Genomic DNA, 21,698 nt, shown 5'->3' on the forward strand with positions numbered 1-21,698 from the left:
GGGCCGGATCCGGCCCCCGGGTCTTAGTTTGCCTACCCATGGCTTATATGGAAGATAAAAGCTATCAATGGTTAATAGCCATGATTGCAGGCAGTTAAGGTTTGTGGGTACCAGTTGTTGGAAGCCGCAGGAGGGGAGAGTCCTCTTTTGCTTGGTTCCAGCTTGTAAGTTTCTCACAGGCATCTGACTGGCAGCCATGAGACTAGGATGTTGGACTAGATGGGAAGATGGAAGAAGGGCTCTTGGACCCCCTTGGAGCATCACACCTCCCTCCCTAAGCCAGGCAGAAGCTTCACAGGTTTTGAGAAGGAGGTGCCAGAATTTAATACTCTAATTTACCAGGAACATTTAGGGGACTAGCCTAGTCCCCCTAGTCCATTGACCGCACATCCCTGGCCAATAGTCTGCTCCAGCAAGCTCTTCTTAAGTTCTTATTCTCTCATGGGGAGGCCTTTCAGAGTCGCATGCCAAGCATTGGGTGTGGCCATAGGCAAAAGTGGGCGGAGCCAGCAGTAAAAGTGGGCGGAGCAATGGATGTGACACTCCTCTTTGTACACTAGTCCACATTCCAGCCACACCCATAAACCTGTCCTCCACCCATGCAAGCAAGAGGCATTATCACAATTCAAGGAAAGCAAAAGCACTTGGTGAGTATTCAGAGCAGGGCTGGTGAGTGGTGTCGACTGCAGAGAGAAGATGCAGCCTGGGGAGGCCTGGGGATGTAGAGGCCTGGAAAGCTAGATTTGGCCCCCAGATCTGAGGTTTCCCAAACCTGCCTTACATACTTACCATAAGGGAAACATCCATATTGTTTTCTTGACCTAGAGAGGTGGTCGTTTCTGTAACCTTTAGCATGCGCTATAGGCAGAATGCCTCTGTGGCTTTTAATCTGGAAAAAAGGAGAAAAAGTCTCTGTCCTTTGTCAAGATTTCTTCACACTGCTTCCAAATATTTAAACAAGATGACACAGGGATGCCTTGCTAGGAATGAGCTTGTGCTAACATTCTCCTTTTGTTTTACAGCCGGCTTATAACAATCATCACAACTCTTTTCCCGAAAGGTTCCCGTGGCGTTGTACCACGAGACATGCCTCTAAATATATTTGTGAAAATTATACAGTTTATTGCACAGGTATGAAAACACTTGCAAGTTTTAAGCAGTGGGTCATTTTTATCTTGACGTTTTACATTTGCATCATTCAGACGTCACAGTAATCCCAAGGGCAAAGAACATGTGGCCCTCTAGAAATTGTTGGACTGCGACTTCCATCATCCGTGACCATCGGCTGGGGCTGATGTGAGTTGTAGTCCACATCTGGAGGGCCACAGGTTCCCCAGTCTTGTGCTAAACTGTTTAGCAAATTGGGAATAAGGCTGGTGCAGAGGGTACAAAACCTACTCTGCTTCTCCATCATAAGTTGTTAATTTTCCAGGCACTCAATAGGAGCCACTCTGCTTCTCCATCATAAGTTGTTAATTTTCCAGGCACTCAATAGGAGCCACTTATTTCTATGGATAAGTAAAAAGGCTTCAGTGGGAATGGAAACTACACTTGGAAGTGGGAATCACACTTCTGTGAAAGAAAACAAATGACGTCTGCAACACTGATAAGTAGTGGTTATTCATTAAGGGAACAATCTACCATGATAGAGGAAGACTTGCAAAAATGAGCTGTGATTGTACATGGTTGATGTTCTGTTCCTATAATTTTACCAGGCTCATGGTTGGCATGCAATAATTTTCTTTCTTTTTTCTAAATTTTCACTGTAGGAGCGTTTGGATTTTGCAATGAAAGAAATAATTTATGATTTTCTTTGTGTTGGAAAACCAGCAAAAGCATTTAGTCTCAACCCAGAGGTATGATATCATTATGCTTTTATAGTTTATAATGCACTTTGTGTGTGTGTGTGTGTGAGAGAGAGAGAGAGAGAGAGAGAGAGGTGTCAGTCATCTGTTGCCTTTGTATTTTACTCATTCCCAACTTGTCATCCCTCAGCTTATCTCTTCAGTTCTTGATTTCCATTTTCACAGTTTCCCTTAATACATCTGTCCTCCAGCTGTTCCACACACCGGGGCGGGGGGAATCACATACAAGATGACAGCAACACAGAATACAAAGAAAAAAAGAGAGAGAGCAAGAACTAGACTTAATGGCTAGCTGACCATTATTGGAAAGCCGTACAAGTGTACCCTACATTCTGTAACAGATACTGCTTTTGGTTTGAGTATAGTGGAAAACATAAATTTGATATGGCTACTGAGGACCCAAATGGGTTGAGTTATAACCCTTGTCATGTGAAGGAGACAGGAAAGCAAAGAACTCTAGGAGGCAGGCACAGTTCCCTGCATCCCAGAGTTCTTTGCTCTCCTAAGCTGCCTGAGTGAAGTAATGTTCTGGCTTGAAAAAGGCTGAGATACAGTCCTTCATCACCCCACTTGTTCACAGAACCGTTTTCCACATGGATGTGTTTCTTTCAGTCTTAAAATTCTTATTAGAACCTTAGTCTGCTTATGCAACATGGAACCCCATGTAAACTTCTGATCGCTCCACACTGATTTCCAGGTATTTTCAATATAGACTCTGCAAGTCAGGTGCTAGTTAAATCAGTTCAACATTGATCAGTGCTCCTGAAATTAAAGTCCCTCAGACAGCTCTGTCCATCTAGCACATATTGGGTCAGATTCAGAAACCCTTTCCTCACTGCAGGGCAGCTCTTAGCCTTGTGGCCCAAATTTGACAGGTTGATTGGGCAGCTCACCTGTCAGTCACCCGGTGTACAAAGAGCCATGTGCAGGGCTTTAAAATATCTGAGGCTTCAGCTTTAAAAGCCAGTCAGCTGGTGTGTGGTAGAGCCCAAAGCCTGATTTCTGCCTCTGATGAACTTGCTATCACAGCTGGTGCAACTGACTTCATTTCTGCTGCCCATCAGCTGATGAGCAGTAGAACTGAAGCCTGCTTTCTCTTGCCAATGCATTTTAAGGCTCCCAATGGTTTGCTGACATCAGTGTCTCTTCCTGCTGCGCGCTTCACATATAGGACATCAGGCGTCAGACAGGCAGGGAAACAGCCTCACAAGGCAAATCTGAACCCCTGGCAGGTCAAGTCTGACACATGGGCTGGAGGTTCTCCCTACCCCCATTTGTTGGGTGAACAAAATTATTTGTAATATTGCAGTTTGATGTTGTTGTCTTTAGAAGGTTATGTTAATACTGATTCTTTCTTTGCTTTCCACCGAATTTGCAGAGAATGAATATTGGTTTGAGAGCCTTCTTGGTTATTGCGGATAGCTTGCAACAAAAAGATGGAGAGCCTCCGATGCCTGTTACTGGCGCTGTGCTTCCTTCTGGGAACACGTTACGAGTGAAGAAAACATACTTGAGCAAAACCCTCACAGAGGAGGAAGCAAAGATGATAGGCAAGTATCAGGCCATGTTTCTTAACAGTTTATGAACTTGCACAGCAGTCTTGCAAAGTTCTCAGAAGTTGCTAGCATAATGAACTGAACTGGGTATGTCTGAGGCCTGGATTCATACAGGAGATAGTACTGCAAGTCAGGGAGACCTGAGTCACCATCTGGTCACCTGCAAATAATTTCTAGTTGTCAGTGGCAACCAGGAAGTGCTTTTAACTGAATTTATAATGCATTTGCTGTGGGTTTGTGCAGGGGTAGTCAACATGGTGGCCTCTAACGATGTGGACTATTTATTTATTTACTTGGTTGTTAAACTGCCCATCTTCAAAAAGAATCTTGAGTCGTTTACAGCGCCGGTCATCTATTGTGATTGGTCATGCTACCTGTTTCGTGTTATGGTTGGAAACTATGAGATGCTTAAGCATTAAAATATGAATATTTTCCTCGTAACTCTCTTCTGAACATTCCATATTATGTGAAGTTGTGAGGGCTAGAGATCACTCATATTCAGGGTATCAAAGAAACACTTTGTGCTGCATATATGCCATTGAACCTTACAAGTGTACTACACATTATTGAGATGAATATTTCTGCAGTACTGGATTTTATGTTAATACATGTAAAAATATAAAATGCTAGATTTTATATTAAGTTTTTATTCAGTGAACTGATATCAACTCACTGTATACTTTTCCAGGCATGTCAATATATTATTCTCAAGTAAGAAAAGCTGTAGACAACATACTGAGACATCTTGATAAAGAAGTTGGGCGGTGTATGATGCTCACTAACATACAGATGTTGAACAAAGAACCTGAAGATATGATCACGTGCGTGTTTGGTTATGGATTACTTTAAGTGAATTTGTACAACTTGATTAGCGCATAGCTGTTCTGTGGGTTTTCTTCCCATCCCACCCTGAAAAACCCAGATCTTATAAAAAAAGAGTTTGTTAATGAATAGAATGAATGCCTATCCATTTCTGGGCAAGAACTAGATGATACAACACAGGGCCATGTAACAGTGTCTCAACTGGCTGGCTGCAAATTTTTCTGGAGGAATTGAGGGAGACATGGGCAGGGCAGGCAGGGAGATGCTTTTCCATTTTCATGTCATGTCTTTTTTCTGCTCAACATCACCATCCTCAAAAAAGGGGGGGACTCAGTTATATTTCTTTTGTAGATGGAAAAGCATGGGGTTTATGGGAGGGGATTTTCAATGGGGAGATGACAAGAAGGGAAGTGTTAAGCACTCCCCACTAAAATGAATGTTTGGTTAGCAGACTGTTCTCCCCCTGCACCCCCCCCCAGATCTATTCTGGGTTTTCCCACAATCCTTCAGAGCGAATTGGGGAACAGTGTACAAGCAGGCAGCAGAAGGGGGAAATCCTGTTTCTCTAGTGCTGGTATTGAATACCACCTGTTGTTGTTGTTTTCTCCTCATGTTTAGGCATTGACTAGTAATGCATAAATTCTTTTTCTTATATTCAGAGGTGAAAGAAAACCAAAAATCGACCTTTTCAGGACATGTGTTGCTGCTATTCCACGACTCCTTCCTGACGGAATGTCTAAACTGGAGCTGATTGATTTGCTTTCAAGGTAAATGACATGAAATGTTAAAAGACTGATAATTGGAGCTAAGATGTAAAGGCTGTCTGGTTTGTGACGGAGGTAGTTGGATGGAACTATTATAGGTGTGGTGAATTATCACCTTTCCATAATGCAACATGAATCAGTCTTTTCAGGTTATTGTTTGCATGGAGAGAATGGAATTGATTGCTGTGTTGTCCAATCAGTGTTTGTTCATCTGTGCTGATACATGCCTGCATAATGCTACATATAGATTGCTTGTTTAGGCTGGGATTCAAAGAGCTACTTAGCCTGACAGGGGTCTTGCAAGTAGCCCAGCATAATTATTGACTTGTTTTCCTTTAAAGCCGTATCATTGCACTCTCCTCCATTTCAGAACCAGTTTGCCATTTGTCATGGGAGCATTGACGTAGACGAAAAAACAAGTCTAAAGCCCCCTTGAGCTTACATAACTAGTTTCACGGTTATTTGGGCCCTTGGCCATATTGATTTATATAGTGCTTAAAATGTAAATTAAAATTTGAAGGAGGGAAATAATAGAGGGCGAAGAAGCAAAGAGTGGTGAGGATAGCAAGAAATGAAACCTCTGAACTTAGTTGGGTGTAGCCTTTCAACTCTTTCGTTGTGTGAAGAAATGCAGTTCTGATGTTAAGAGAACTACCATTTTTGTTGCTTGTTTCTCCTTCAGTCCTAAAACTCTAGACTTGTAGCTCACCAAGCCAAGTGTAGCTTGCTAGTCATTGATGCCTATCCACTAGGGCTTGGATAAACCCCTTGTATTTGCTGCCTGGCTGAACACACAGAACAGTCAAAGAGGAGTCAAGCACCTGTCAGGCCACAGCAGGGGTGGTGCATCCCATTTCACCTCTTGAGGTGAAACAGGAAGTGCACTCCGCTCTGCTGCTCTTGCCACTGAGCCACTCGCCTCTGCCAGCACCACCTGCCTCTGCTGGAAGTACTGCCAATTGCTGGTGGGATCTCACAAGATATCTTTGGAAATCTCACAAGATCTCACCACAAATCAACACCAATGCCAGCACCACTTCTCCGCCGGTGGTGGGGCATCTTTGGGGAGCTTCCACTGCCTGAGGCAGCTGTTTCACCCCATTTCATAGGTAGGCCCGCCCTGGGCCACAATAGTTGTCTGGTGGGCCTCATTTGCCTTGATTGTGAAGAACTGTGCCACTGCTTTTCAGTGATAGTTCCTCTCATGGGGAACTCCCTCCTTACTGAGGTGCATCCTAATGAATTGACTGGAGTTTACTCCAAGGAAAATGGGTATAGAATTGCAGCCTTAGTACCGTAATTCATAAAATAAATTTAAAGTTGCACTCTATTCCTACAAGTGGTGCTGTAGACGATGACTAAGAATAGGTTTATTAATTTTTTTACCTCAGATTAATGCTTGGCTAGCTTGGGTGTGTGCTGATCACAAATTGGTACTTGGGTAATTTCTGACACGAAAGTTGCTTTATTTTTACATAGGCTTTCTATCCACATGGATGATGAACTTCGGCACATTGCTCAAAATTCACTTCAGGGCCTGCTAGTTGATTTTGTTGATTGGAGAGAGGATGTACTTTTCGGCTTCACAAACTTCCTGTTGCGTGAAGTTAACGATATGCATCATAGCCTCCTGGACACGTCCTTAAAATTACTGTTACAGTTGCTTACGCAATGGAAACTGGTAATGCACACTCCTGGAAAAGCCAGCGAACAGGCAAAAGGCAGGTCTACAGAGGTAAGACTTGAAAAGTATCACATCACATTTCAGAAGAATTTGGCTAAATTTTTTATACATTGATGTGTCTTAAATTAGAGCCACATTTGTTTAATTTGCACCTTGGGCATGGCAATATTCTTATATCAGTTCAGTCCTCACAGTTGGACCACTATTAATCCACTCCTGAATGCTTAAACAGGGGTGGGAATTCAGGGGGATGGGCTGTTATTCCAGGATAATTGTGTAAACAGACATAGAGGTCAAATTTAGCAGACCAAATTGTGCAACAAAACGCAAATGTATTTTCTAAGAGGAGAGTCCTATTTGTAAAAACCAACAAAACAGCCCGATCCAGCAAGGCATGTGTCTACCTCCCTGTTCTGTAAGTACAGAAATGTTGCAGTTACAGGGGCAACGAAACATTGCATATATAGATTATGGCATAAGTATTTAGCACTGTTATCATAAAGCGTATCTAACGGTAATCATCTTTTAACTTATAAGGAATGGATTTGTATCACAATGGCCATGGATCTTATTTTCATTTCGTTTTTCTTAAATTTCACATTGTATGCTATTGTTTCGTTATTTTAACATCATGAACTCTTGAAGCTTAATGACATATGTTGGAATATACAAACACATCATTTTGCAGCTGATACCAAACGGATCCGCTCACAGGACACAGACAGAGAGAAGTTCATATTCCAACGTTCTACATGCTGTTGAAGGTTTTGCACTAGTGTTACTCTGCAGTTTCCAGGTCGCTACACGTAAACTGGCAGTATTGATTCTCAGAGAGATCCGCGCTCTGTTTCTTGCACTGGGACAAGCAGAGGTACGACTTCTCATTCCTGCATCACAAATACAATTTCCCCAAGTAATTTGGGGGGGGGGGGGTTAAAATGAAAATTTGTTTTGCCGTATTACCTTTTGCTTTTAAAATGGACTTTTGCTTACAGTCCTGTGCGTGCTTTTATGCACCAACAAGACCTCACTGGAATTGGTGGGACTTCCTTCTGAGTAAACGATAATAGATTTAAGTTTTTATATTCCTTTAGTTTTTATTTGCATAACCACTGGAGCTGTGAGAATGAATAGACAGAGAGCCAAGCTAGACATGGCAGCAGGCAGATCTGTGATCAGATCTCCTGTAGTTTGTTTATTTTAAACTTGAATAAAAGCCGTGGAGAGCAGGGACCACAACACTGAGAGAGAGTTAACCATTTCCTGTAGGTGCCCTTTTCATGATACTAATTTCCATCACTCCAAAAGCTGCTATTTGCCCCACGGTTGTTCCCGAAATCTAACACACTAACTGAATATTCTGTAGTTGGATATGGGACTCCTTTGATTTGTCATCTGATTTCTTTACTTGCCTTTATCCAGTAAATGATAATAGTGCAATCCACCATGCTGCCTTGTTTCCATTCATTCTAATGGTTATTTGCCAAGTTGCATTCAAGGTAGACAAGAGTGAGGCCTCTTACTAGATTTGATAGCAACATGAAATGTGGCAGGATTCTTGACAGGCAAAATATGTACATTTTAGTCGCAACCTGTTGCTGTGTAATCGCTGACACGTGGGTCCTTTTGGACCCGTAAGAGGTCAGAATGTGGGGGGGGGGTAACAGGGTGGGGCTGAGGCAGGGTGGAACAGGGTGGGGGACACTCATATGCTCTCTGCCAAAATGCACGGGGGCCAGAAATGGAACCCCTATGCAAAATGGTTCCCGCCTTACCTAGAAATCTTGGGTGCTCACTTACAGAAATTAGAGGTTGTATCCAGTGTTAGTCCTACTCAGAGTAGATCCATTGACATTAATGCACTTTACTAACTTAGGTCCATTAATTTCAGGGAGTCTACTCTGAGCAGTCCTGCCCACCTACCAGTTCGAAAGCACCCCTAAGTGCAAGTAGATAAATAGGTACCGCTTTATAGCGGGAAGGTAAATGGCGTTTCCGTGTGCTGCGCTGGTGCTGGCTCGCCAGAGCAGCTTCGTCACGCTGGCCACGTGACCCGGAAGTGTCTTCGGACAGCGCTGGCTCCCGGCCTCTTAAGTGAGATGAGTGCACAACCCTAGAGTCGGACACGACTAGCCTGTACGGGCAGGGGTACCTTTACCTTTACTCTGAGCAGAACTCAGCTGGACACAACTCCATATTTCTTGTTTCTCAGTCTTTCAGACCCCTGTTCTAACATTCCTTCAGATACACAAATGGTTCTTGGATGGAGGTTATTTCTTCCTTTAATAATAAAAAAAAGCATTGTTACTAGAAAGTGTTATGTTTATTAATATGGAATTGGCCGATACATCGTGTCCGTCCAGCTGGCAGCTACGTGTAATAAAATGATTTCATGCACTGCATTTTTCTTTGCACCATAGAGAATACTAATTCTTGTTTGTCAAATACAAAAGCATGGAGCGCCTTGTTCCCAGTTAGTAAGTTGCTAAGTGGAGAACAAAATATTTTGTGTTCATGCCATTGGAATGCTTCAGTAAACAGCAGGCTAGTTTTTCATCCCTTCAATACATGATGTCTTAAGTCGTATGGCATTTTATGATGGGCACTTCTGTTCTGCAAACACTGAACTAAATCCAACAATTAACCTCATGTTGAGCTTCTGTCAGTGCATTAACTTTGTAAGCACAAAAAAATGAAGCAGAAGTTCTGGTACAACACACACACACACACACACACACACACACACACACACACAACTAGATACTTATTTTGACCCACTTTGCCAGTTGTTAATTATCACAGCTCTTATATTTGAAAGAGTCCTACAATCCAATGGAATTGGATTCTTATTTGCAAAGAATTTAAAACATTAAAAAAATAGAAATTACTGGTTGTGCTAAGTGTATTATAGAGCAGTGCTGTAGCTGAATCAGGATGTTGTCGTGGCATAAGTATTGGGCTGTGCTTCCATAGGAAGAGTATGCTTGTACACCCTTTAGCATTCCTCCTCACTCAAAGTAGAAGAGCAGTCAATTCTTGCAAGAGGAATGTTCAAAGGTGGGAAGTGTGTGGGAGTGGAGTTTCTTCAGCAGCCTTCCCAAGTCTGGTGTCTTCCAGATGCCTTAGACTACAATTCCCACCAGTCTCAGCCCGCATGGTCCAATGGTCAGGAACATCTAGAGGACATCATCCTTGGAGAAGGTTGGTCCACAAAATGAATCCGAATGGCTACAGTTGTCAGGAGTGCCTCTGGGAATTGTGAGGGAGCTAGTAATCGAAAACAGTGAACGTTCTAGTGGGACCTGCAGCAGAATGTTACAGCGTGGAGTGTTGCTCTTCAGTGTTCCAGTCAGCCATTCCATCTCCTCCTGTTGTTTTGCAGTGGCCACTGAGCATGCTCACTCCTCACTGGGTTTTTTTAAAGGGTCCTCTCTCTTTAGTCCCCCCGCCCCCAATTATTTTTGTACTTCAGCAAACCTTGCGGTTTCCTCAAGCCTCCTGAAACTTCCTTCTTGTAAGTGGATGGTTCTGCTTTGGCTGTTTAAAACAACTGCACTAGAGGGAGTGAATAACTGCAGTCTCACAAAATTTCAAGTAATGCTGCTGCAGTAATGGCTCACTTTGACTCACTCAGAATAATTCTGTTTCATGCGAAGGATATAAATGAGTTAGAACCAGTTCTCATTCAGAAATTGGGGTGGCTGCTGAACCGGAGTACACTGACCATTTTGATCAAATTTATTTTGACTTGAACCAGGACATAAGGTGGCTAAGCTGCCACAAACAGTAAATTGCTCACTTACCTGGATGTCACGTAAACTGAGTGTTTACCTGCAATGGTTGGATGTGCCTGGAGTCATACATGTGCTTGTTAACTTCAGTTGGTTGATTCATACGTGGTATCACTGCTTTCAGTATGAGATTGTTCCTCTTTTAATGCTTCTCCCATCACACTGTCTATTTCATACATCTGATGAGGTAGACTCTAGCCCACAAAAGCTTATGCCACAGTAAATATCTTACTATTCAAACACTCTTTTTTAAAAAATGACTTAATTTCTGTCACCTTCACATGTACAGGATGACGATAGGCCTATGATTGATGTCATGGACCAACTAAGTTCTTCTATTCTGGAAAGTTTCATTCATGTGGCCGTTTCAGATTCAGTAAGTACCTTCTTGTTATCCTCTAACTGTTCACAATGCATATGTGCTAAATAAACAGAAACTGCAACGTTCCAAAAAGACTGGAATGCAGATACAAAGATTATAGGTATGTTAAGAAACTCTTAGAGTTGCCTCAGGCATTAGATTTTATTACTCAGTAGAGCACAGGTAATCTCCTTGATCCGCTGTTGCAGTTCCATCACTTCAGCCTGTAATTGTAGCTGTATTGATATTTTCAACGTCTTAGCAGAATATTAGGTAATAACTGGTTTCATAATTACCAGCCGGATCCAGAGATTTGCATGTATCCAGATTCAGATCTATTGTACAGTCAGACTACCCCATTAATTTAATGGGATTGCATGGATTGAATCTTCCACTCAAACAGATCTCCAGCCTAAACAGTTATTGGATCAGTGTGCATCACTAGAATGCAGCACGGTATCTTTAGTATAGTCAGTGGAGCAATGTTGCAAATTGACCAAGGAACAGAGAATACGCCATGGACGGATTCTGACTGCATACAGGTGCAGAAGGGGCAGGAACACAGAGGCACTGTTCACTTCTGCCAAAAGCATGTAGCTGAGCCCTGAGCGGAATGAATGATGGATCAATGAAATACACTGCAGGGTGTGTGGCTGCAGTTGGAGGGATGGTGGTGTTTACATCTCTTCAAACAAGTGTTTGGCAGCCGGTATCCAGGTCCTAATGCAGATTTGCTACTTACACGTGCCCCCCCAAAAAATAAACGCATCGCCCCTAAAGGAGAGGGCATATATATGCACATGGCGAGGTTTTGGATTGATGCAAATTTGGAAATAAATGCTATCATTTAAACAGAATGGCTGGTATTTAGCTAAGTTGTAATGAAGGAATATGACTAAGTTAAGTCCATTAATGTCAACAGATCTAGTCTGAATACCACACAGTGCATTTTATAGTGGGAAGAATGACCAAGGGACCTCTGTGCCTGCTCAGTTTGCAATGCAGGAGCTAACTGCTGTTGGATAACTTCAAGGTCCCTGCTTTTCCTTCTTAATGGTTTTTAAAAAAATATTTAAAACACATTTGAACTAGACAGCACTTCACATAGAGCTGTCCTCTGACAGCCTTTCAAGAAGAAAACTCCTGACACATGGGCATCCTACTGAAAGGGCAGCTTATCAGGAAAATAAAAAATGCAGGCCAACCTCTGAAATAATATGCTGACAGTGATTTTCTTTCTTTTTTTAAAAAAAAAAAACTTTTCCCCCCACAGACGACGTTACCATTAACACATAATGTGGATTTGCAGTGGCTGGTAGAATGGAATGCTGTCCTTGTTAATAGCCATTATGATGTAAAAAGTCCTTCCCACGTCTGGATATTTGCACAGTCCGTCAAAGATCCCTGGGTTCTCTGCCTTTTCAGTTTTCTTAGACAAGAGAATTTACCAAAGCATTGTCCCACTGCTCTCAGCTATGCTTGGCCTTATGCATTTACAAGGCTGCAGCTGGTTATGCCTTTGGTTGATCCAAAGTAAGTTCTGCCGTTGTTTTATTACTATTTGGTTGTCAATATTTCATATTACACTGATAGATCTGGTCTGTATTCAGTGTTTTTAAATAATAAATTCCACAGATCAGGGAACTACCAGAATGGCATATATTTGATAGGAAGGTTATTTTTTTGTGAGCCTGTGTAGTCTAGTGTGCAGAGTTGCGCTTAGAATTGGGGTACCTGGTTTTAAAATCTTTGTTCAGCTGTGGCTTCTTATAGGTGATATTGAGAAAGCATTTGCCTCTAAACTTTAGCTCTTCACCTCACCTCCAAAAAATAATTGCTGTGAACGCCTTCACATGCTTGCAGTGAGAAGTATAAAAGATGTAAAGCAGTTCTGCACATTTTCCTACAAAAAAATTTAGCACTGAATGATTTTCTTATGTTGTTGCTGTAGCCATAGTTTAGAACTTCAGGAGCTACCTTTGGCCCATCAGTGTTGTCAACATCTGGCTCACAGTGGCTTTTCACGGTATTAGACAGAGTTTGTCCCAAATCTACTTGGTGTTGCTAAGAATTGAACCCAGTATTGTATTCATGCAAAGGATATGCTCTACCACTGAGTTACGATCCTCCCCTTCTAGTTTAATTTCATTTTATGCTGAACCAAATCAGCCCCTTTATATTGCTATAATGTCTCCTCTTTGAAAAATAATAAAACAAAGTAATATCCCAAACTGATTTTTTTATTATTATTATTTTAAAACAACGTATCCAGCAGCCCTGTGAATGCAAAGAAAACCAGTACAGCGAGCAGTGGAGACCATTATGTCACTTTATGGAGAAATTACCTTATTCTCTGCTTTGGAGCAGCAAAACCCAGTATTATGAGCCCCGGCCATCTGCGTGTTTCGACTCCTGAGATCATGGCTACCACACCTGATGGTACTGTTAGTTACGATAACAAGGTAAGTTTCATTAAAATGACTTGGCCATCAAATGAGAAATATGTATATATGATGTGTATTTTTCACACAAGACTCAAGCCTAGTCCTTCTATACATATCATGCATTGCCATTGTAAGCCAGGAGTGAGGAACCTGCGGCCTTCCAGATGTTGTGGGACTGCAGCTTCCATACCCCCCCCCCACCAGCATGGCCCAGGGGTTGGGGATGATGGGAATTGAAGTCCAGCATCATTGGAAGACCCACAGGTTCTCCATATCTGCTTATAAGGCAAAGTGCATACATCACTACCAAGCTGTGGCATCCTTAAGAAAGATCTTGCTAGAACCATTGCAGAGCTGGATTTGAGATCCTTCACCACTCATAGTTGTCAGCGTTGAATCAAGGGTCTTCTTCTTTGGCGATCACTCATAGCTGAGTAAGATTGTCTTCCATGAACATGGCCTTAATGGTGTGTCTGTAAGTGACTGTGGAGTCCAATTCTGGATCCACACATCCTTCCACAGTGGAGACATAGGTTTCCAGGTGGGAGTTAATCACGGTGATTACATGCCTTCCTCTTAGCTCATTTCTCCCTTTCGCCCCAAGTTCATCCTTCTTCAAAGTCCATGACACCTTTGGTAAAGGTCATTCTCCTACTGGAGCACTCGCAGGCCAGTGTTTCCCAGTTATCAGTATCACATTCTTTTAGATATTTTAGTATATTACCTGAGACTAAAAAACCCCACATATGGCTGGCCTGGACTGCTCTTTGCCCCAGAACTACTAACCCATAAATAAGTTGGCATTCTTTGGAACTGGAAACAGACTTGGTAGGCCCCGTAGGACTTAACTGAAGAACCATTACCATACCTACATGAACCATTCAATGGCCGGAGTCATGATAAGGTGATTTTTTTATCCCACATTGGCAGTGATACCTATATTTTGTCTGTTTTGCTTGAGTCTGATGAAAGGCTGTTCTAATTTTTATTATATGCCACGTTTACCTTATGGTAATTATTCAGTGGTGTTGCCAACTTACTCGTGTCAGTTGCTCTTTTGTTCCAGCATTAAGGTCACACAGACTTTCTGCCAAAATGCCTTTCATGATGTAGAGCAGATATGGGAAGTCTGTTAACCTTTTTATGCACGCATACCATTTGTGTGACAGATGCAGATCCCCTGCCCCCATTATTTCTGGTGCACCTCTGAAACATTTGGGCAGCACTCTGCAACTCGGGATAGAAGGCAGATGTGTAACAAAGCAAAGGGAAAACGATACTCTCTTCTGTAGACTCACAGTCATTTTCTGCCTCGGCAGAAAGTGGCAGACAATTCCTGCATCGGGCAGTTTTTTTGATCCAACATGCTTCTAAACCGCTTTGTTGAGTTCTTGTCCTCTGAAGAATAACTGGCTGGTTCCTTCACTTGGTTTGACCTAACCCTTCGCTGTCATCTTTATAAGCCAGAGTAGAACCGCGCACCACCCCACAAAACAAGCAAGCAAAAACCGGCATTTAGATTTGCTTCTGAGGCAAACTGCAGCCACATTTTACTTCTTTATTTACATAACATTTCTTCCACACCTTCAGAATAATTTCAGTTCCCAGGATGGTAAGACATAAAAAGAAGAACAATAACAATGATAATAATATGAAGCATGCGAACTAATATAGCAAATTGAAGCAGCAAACTAAAGCATTCCAAGAATGCTTGTGTTAGCAGTTCTTAAAAGCCTGGGAAAGCAAATGTTTTCGCATGGCACTTAAATGATAATAACAAGGTCTCCAGATAGGCCTCCTTGGAGAGAGCATTTGAAAGGTCAGGAGCCACTATAGAAAAGGCTCTCGGGTGGCCACCCATCTGACTTTATATGAAGTTTTCCTACTATTGCACCTCTGAGTCATCCCAGGAGCAGGTGAGAGAAAGGAACGACGAAGCGTCTCTTCTCGGCCATTTGACCTGTGACCAGATAGACACCTCACCAGCCTTTTTTCCTCAGACCCCACAGAATCAAAGGGGGAATTATCCTCGCTCTCTTATTCATGACTGTTCAGCCACTTAATACTGTTTTGTAATACATGCGTTTCAAATTTGCCAGCAATACCTATTAAAGCAGTACATTTTTTGTTATTCTTTTCTAATTGCTTTAATGATTATATCTGTTAAATTTATTGTATTTTTAGGCTATAGGAACTCCATCTGTTGGTGTGTTGTTAAAACAACTAGTGCCTTTGATGAGACTTGAGAGCATAGAAATTACTGAGTCACTTGTGCTGGGCTTTGGAAGAACAAATTCTCTCGTTTTCAGGTATTGATGCGCCATCAATTTCTCGTGGTCCAAATTTCTTTGGGATGCTTACAAACGGAGGCTTAATATCACCAAAAGTATAAAATTTTCAACAGGAAGGGCATTAAATTGGGGGCAGAGTTCAGCTTGGCATTTTGATTCTGAAGTCATTATGCGGATGCTGAGTAAAACCTGAAGGCGTGAGCAGCACCAATAACACAATAAACACCTGTCTGGAAGCACCCTTAGTATAATAAATGGTTAGCAGTGGCCCAGCTCACATGTCTCATTAAACCTAGTTAGAAACAAACTGGTTTAATATGAACATGCAGCATGCTGGTGTATACTACAGAAAGGTTCTTGCTTCACTCGTCCCCTGCTCCAGCTGCGTGTCAGGTAACAAGCTAAACAAACCACGAGGCTAAATTTACACATCACAACAAGCCAGACTCTTGATTTGTTTCACAGCAGCAAGGGAGAGCAGAGTGTTTCATGTTATACCATAGTTGATTTTTAATATGGTTTAAAATGACCTGCAAACAAAGACAAGTGTTTTATCTTGGGAGACACAAGATGAAGTGGAATACACTCCCAAGCGGCATGGACAAAGATTTAAAATGTAGCTCAGGGTTCAGCAAACTTTTTCAGCAGGGGGTCAGTCCACTGTCCCTCAGACCTTGTGGGGGGCCGGACTGTGTGTGTGTGTGTGGTTTTTTTTAATGAACGAATTCCTATTCCCCACAAATAACCCAGAGATGCATTTTTAAATAAAAGGACACATTCTACTCATGTAAAAACATGCTGATTCCCAGATCGTCTGCGGGCCGGATTTAGAAGGCGATTGGGCCAGATCTGGCCCCCGGGCCTTAGTTTGCCTACCCATGATCTAGCTGATCTTAAATTTGGAAAGACTATTCTATAAGAGTCTTCTGATTACCAAAAAATATTGCTGGTGTCTAGGCAGCAAGCCAAGTGCTATACCTTGTGTGTACACTCTCTGTCCCCGTTCTCTTGGGGGCACCGCTCTCTGTGTCTGGAGACGATTCTGGAGGACATACTCCCTGAGATGCCAAAGGCCCATTGGCAGTGTTCCACTGGGATTTGTTAGTGGCCTCGTCTCTGGACTGAGGTTTAACCTTATTCTTCATAGCCTCCTAATCTGGGGAAATATATCTCAGAAGTGACAAATGGAGATGAGGTGCTTCCCCCTGGTTTCATGGTCCCTTTCCTAGCAATATAATTCAGTTACGTAAACTCCTAGGGGGCAGGTGGTCCTCTGTATTTGAGGGTGCATTGCAGCAGGAATAGGAGCCTCCAGGTGTTGCTGAACTCCAGCTCCTTTCAGCCCCATGCAGTGTAGCCAGTGATGATGGGAATTGATGATGGAAGCTGGAGACCCATGACATTGCATATTGCAACATATACACATTACAGTTGTGATACAGGGCGTTTACAGACAGGCAGAAGACCACATGAACAGGGTACCATTTGCTTCACTGCTGCATGGTGCTTTGTCAGTACAAACCTATTGTAAGCACAGCACGTTTCACAATGAGGAAGAGAATTGGGCATCCTCTGGGCAGGCCTCTGTTGCATAAACACCGGAACTTCTGGAACAGGGTGATTTTTAAATTATATATCAATCGATCAATCTTTATTACGGTCCAGAGACCCAACAAATCGTTACAAAGCAATGCACAATTTAGACAGCCTACCTCCAGGTTAAGCAAACATTTTGTTCAAACTTAAAGATAGGGATCATTGGTTCTTGCAACCACTGATAAAAACTTTTGCCACTGCTAATGTTCTAGCATTTGTCCGGTCTTCCAAAAGGAACCTGACATAGTGAGCCTCTGATTTTCCCGGGAAAGGTACCAGCAAGGGTAATATCAGTTTACCCCTGGCTTGCTCATATTTCACACAGTGCAGCAAAATACGTTTTATGGAATCAATGTCTTGAGCACACGAGCAAAGTCTGTCCTGGTAGGGAACTCCTCTCAACCTGCCATCCAACACTGCAGAAGGAAAGATGTTTAGTCTGGCTTTGGTGAAAAACCTTCGATAATTTGGTACTGTCAGGTTTTTAACTTAAAGACATGCCCGTATTTTACTCCTACTGCCAGCGGACTACAGACTGCGTGTGATCAAGATTGCAAGTCTCTGTGTGCATTATCCCATAATCTTTGCTTTAACGTCTTTAGGGCGCCTTCATAACCCAGGTAATACAGTGGGGGGGGGGGTGACAGACCAATATATAAAATTTCTGTTGTTAAGTGTCAAAGTTTAGTCATTCCGCTATTTCATTTATGAAGAACTTTGTTTCATAACATACTCTTATTTTTAATTTAGGGAATTAGTGGAAGAACTTCACCCACTAATGAAAGAAGCATTGGAGAGAAGACCGGAGGTTGGTTGATTTAATTAAGATGAACACATTTAAGAGGCAGCACAAATATAACAGCAGACATTAAAAAGGAGGAAGAAATGCTGCCAATTAAAAGTGTTACTAATTTCAGATTTGGCAAGCATTCATCCTAATACTTTCGTATAAATGTACATAAAATTATTTTATTTCAAGAGGAAACAACCATTCATTATGCTTTAAGGCAAGGGTGCAGAACATGTGACCTTCCAAATGTGGGACTACAACTCCCATGATGCTCTCTATTGTTTTAGGTGACTGCTTAACACTTTAAAAAAAAATCAGCACATCTATGCAGACATGTACATTTGTTTAAAAGTTTTGCTAGCTGTTTCATGATACTGTATGTACACTATTTTAAACAGATCTGCTGATGTCTGTGTTGAAAGTTTTATTATATATACTGCTTTGAGAATGTCTATTTAAGTGGTCTTTAAATATGTATAAATAAATCCTTGACCTGGGGCTGATGGAGGGCCACAAGTTCCCTGTCCCTGATTTAATATATTCTGGATTGTTGCATGTAATGTGCTCCTGATAGGTGGTATTGCCACTGCTTCACTGTAAACTGAAATACTCCAAAGTCCTGCTACCAGAAACCCTCCCCCTTACATGCAAGGAGGTGTGACACACTAGGAAGAGGCAAAGAGGATGAAGAAGTGAAGGAGGGATCTCATTCCTATTGCATTTTTTTCTCCAAATGGAGCACTGCTACTGCTCCCTCTGAATAAATTTACTAAAAGCGATAAGCCAGAGTGAATTCCAAAGATGTTAGTTCACTGCGTTCTAGACACTTAAGTACAAGGCAGTGAATGGTTCCTGGTGGGATGTCACAATAATATTTTTTCAGATGCACGGATTGAGCGAAAGATTTAAAATGTGGTTTAAAAGACCCTGTGTAATAAATCCATTGTTAGTAATGACATTGGTATCTCTTGTAGTAAAGGGTTTTGGAATACAGAGCTTGAAACACGTATGTAAAGTAATTTACCCATTCCTCCCCCCCACTTCTTTCAAGGGTCAGTAGAGTGGTACCTTGGTTTATGAACTTAATCCGTTCTGGAAGTCCATTCTTAAACCGAAACTGTTCTTAAACCGAGGCGTGCTTTCCCTGTTGAGGCCTCCCGCTGCCTGTGCCCTTCCACCATTTAGATTACATTCTTAGACCGAGGTAAAGTTCTCAAACCAGGACACTATTTCTGGTTTTGCGGAGTTTGGAAAACCAAATCTTTCTTAAACCGGACTGTTCTTAAACCGAGGTACCACTGTATAGTATCATTCCTAGAACTACTTCTTGCAGGAAAATGTTTCTAATCTACATGGTATGCGCTAATCAGAAAGTTCATATTATTCAACAGTCATTAGCATCTCTTTAAATATTGGTTCTGAGCCCAGGCTCGATTAGATCTTGTTTTTTTAAGATCTGCAATTGTGTAATAGATGTGATTAATACTGGCCTCTTTTCCTGCAACACAGAATAAGAAGCGTCGTGAACGCCGAGATCTGCTACGGTTACAGCTACTACGCATTTTTGAATTACTTGCTGATGCTGGTGTGATAAGTGATAGGTAGGATATTGCTTTTCAAGTGAACAGGGTCTTGTGACACTGCTGAAGTATTATTATTATTAATTATTATTATTATTCCTTAGAGCATTTGTAAAATAAAGTTGGGGCTTTTCCATATCTATCCACTAGATTCTTCCTTTTTACATTCTTGAAATTGAGATTTTAAATGTTGCAGTCTGCAATCTGCCAAGCACAAGTTCTTGTTTTATATCTGAACGGTTCCTTAAAACGTCCCACTTTTCTTTGCCATAGTACAAACGGAGCCTTGGAACGGGATACATTAGCACTCGGAGCTTTATTCTTAGAATACGTTGACCTGACTCGTATGTTACTGGAAGCTGAAAACGATAAAGAAGTGGAGATTCTTAAGGACATGAGAGCCCATTTCAGTGCAATGATTGCCAATTTGATTCAGTGTGTGCCAGGTATGGAGATTCAATAATCATGTAAATTGCAGGACGGTGAAGGCGAAAGTACAAGACAGTGTTTGTCAAAAGCATTGTAGAGCTTGATGGATATAGAGAAGGAAGCTTTAATGTTATTAGTGAAATATAAAGTTCTTACAGGTTAATCTGCGTGGAACAGTAAGAATAAGGGAGGAAATTGGGAGAACGGGGGACAAGTAATCAGTGAAGAATAGATGGAAAGCCTGCAGTTGTACATATTTCATTTTATCTGTCACATTGCTCTTTACACTGTCCTTGTTATATGTACTGTGGACCAGGGACTTTAGAGGCCCATGTAACTTTGATGATCTATAGTCCATATAAACCAGAATACTTGGCATTTGAATTGATCCATATTGTTTCAGCATATGAACTCTAAAATGGCCACAAAGGAGACATTTTGATGTAGAAATTAAAATGAAACTTGGATGTAAATAGTCATGTACGCATGTGACTAACATATACACGTGCATTTTGGCTGGTCTGCGCACAAAATTCCTATTCATTCTTAGCCTGTGCAGGAATTTTGTGGTGTGAAGTGACCCAAAATTGACTTATATCCTACTAGCTCAGTGTTTACTGGTTTCTGGCTGCCAATTGGTAATTGTAGAAACTGCAAAGGAACAGTTGGCTTTCATCTGGAGAAAACTAGCTTCCGTCAAGTAAAGTGATCATTGATTTTTCTTGCAGCAAGGGGCTTAATTTAGCTATTGCTACGTGCTCTTTGTGCTAAAGGATTGCTTTGCAAATTGACCGTGTTCCATTTATTGAGACAGCATAAAAGGCCTCTAGCCTAAACGCTGGCAATCTGAAGGCTCCTTCTGTGTTCATCATTAGATCCATCTCACTACATTCAGTGCATTAAGCCCAGCCATGTTTCGTACAGTTTGGGCTCTGCCGCATCCAGAACATCTGCAACAAGGAGGCAGCCCTCTTTTTACAGAGAATTCTCTCAACAGTAACATTTTTAAAAATTGCCTTTTCACTCATTACAGAAATACTCTTGCTCCAGGTGTAAGTAAATAAAGGTTTTCATAGTTGCCAACACAGCTTTTCCTATTTTTGTAAGGAGATTATTTTTAGATTCAGTATAAATTTTTAAAGATGCGTTTCCAGTTATTCAGATGCTCAGAACATAATGCTCACAGACCTGTACATGATGGGAGATTGGGATCAGTTTAGGCCAATCCCCCAGAATGCAGCTGTCTGCTCCCACCTGATGTTTGCACATTTGCATTCCTCATTGTGATAGGGGTGTTCTTGTGTCAACTGCAATGCATGTATGCCCCCGTCAACACAATCTCTGCATCTCAAAATCAAAATATACAGAGTGTATAGATAGGTCATACATCTTCATCGTCATACTTAAAATTTTTATAGCACCATTAAGCACTAGTATTATCCCTTATATTACAGATGGGGGTGGGACTGAGGTTGAGAGAGTGTGTAGTTTGCCTCTTAACTACCTAGTGAGTTCCTGGCAAGAGGCTAAATTTGAGCAGAGGGTTTCCTGATTCACAGCTCTGATTTGCAGTCTCTTAGCCTCCACACTAAACCAACTCTTGTTGCAGTGGTTCCATAAATGCACACATACCTATGTAAATATAAAATCCAATTCATGAATGTCAAGAGGGGACAATCAGAATCTCCTACCATGCGTAGATTTGTATTATGTGCATAAAACATA

General features: G+C 41.7%; 1 protein-coding gene across 7 annotated transcripts in view; it reads left to right on the forward strand.

Moving 5' to 3' along the window:
• The window catches only part of FRY (FRY microtubule binding protein), a 189,171-nt gene that overhangs the window by 101,759 nt on the left and 65,714 nt on the right, over positions 1-21,698 (forward strand). For 6 of the 7 annotated variants that reach the window (XM_081859986.1, XM_081859980.1, XM_081859982.1 and 3 more), the window contains 14 exons: positions 1,023-1,131; positions 1,770-1,856; positions 3,244-3,415; positions 4,110-4,242; positions 4,903-5,010; positions 6,487-6,742; positions 7,380-7,562; positions 10,772-10,858; positions 12,117-12,376; positions 13,116-13,305; positions 15,472-15,596; positions 17,925-17,982; positions 19,474-19,565; positions 19,818-19,990. In XM_081859986.1, the coding sequence (XP_081716112.1) occupies positions 1,023-1,131; positions 1,770-1,856; positions 3,244-3,415; positions 4,110-4,242; positions 4,903-5,010; positions 6,487-6,742; positions 7,380-7,562; positions 10,772-10,858; positions 12,117-12,376; positions 13,116-13,305; positions 15,472-15,596; positions 17,925-17,982; positions 19,474-19,565; positions 19,818-19,990 (2,033 nt within the window). The remainder of the gene's footprint in view (positions 1-1,022; positions 1,132-1,769; positions 1,857-3,243; positions 3,416-4,109; positions 4,243-4,902; positions 5,011-6,486; positions 6,743-7,379; positions 7,563-10,771; positions 10,859-12,116; positions 12,377-13,115; positions 13,306-15,471; positions 15,597-17,924; positions 17,983-19,473; positions 19,566-19,817; positions 19,991-21,698) is intronic. The other variant, XM_081859981.1, reaches the window with a different exon arrangement.

The sequence above is a fragment of the Podarcis erhardii genome (genome assembly GCF_964252035.2).
Source record: "Podarcis erhardii genome assembly, chromosome: 4".
NCBI classification, from domain to species: Eukaryota; Metazoa; Chordata; class Lepidosauria; order Squamata; family Lacertidae; genus Podarcis; species Podarcis erhardii.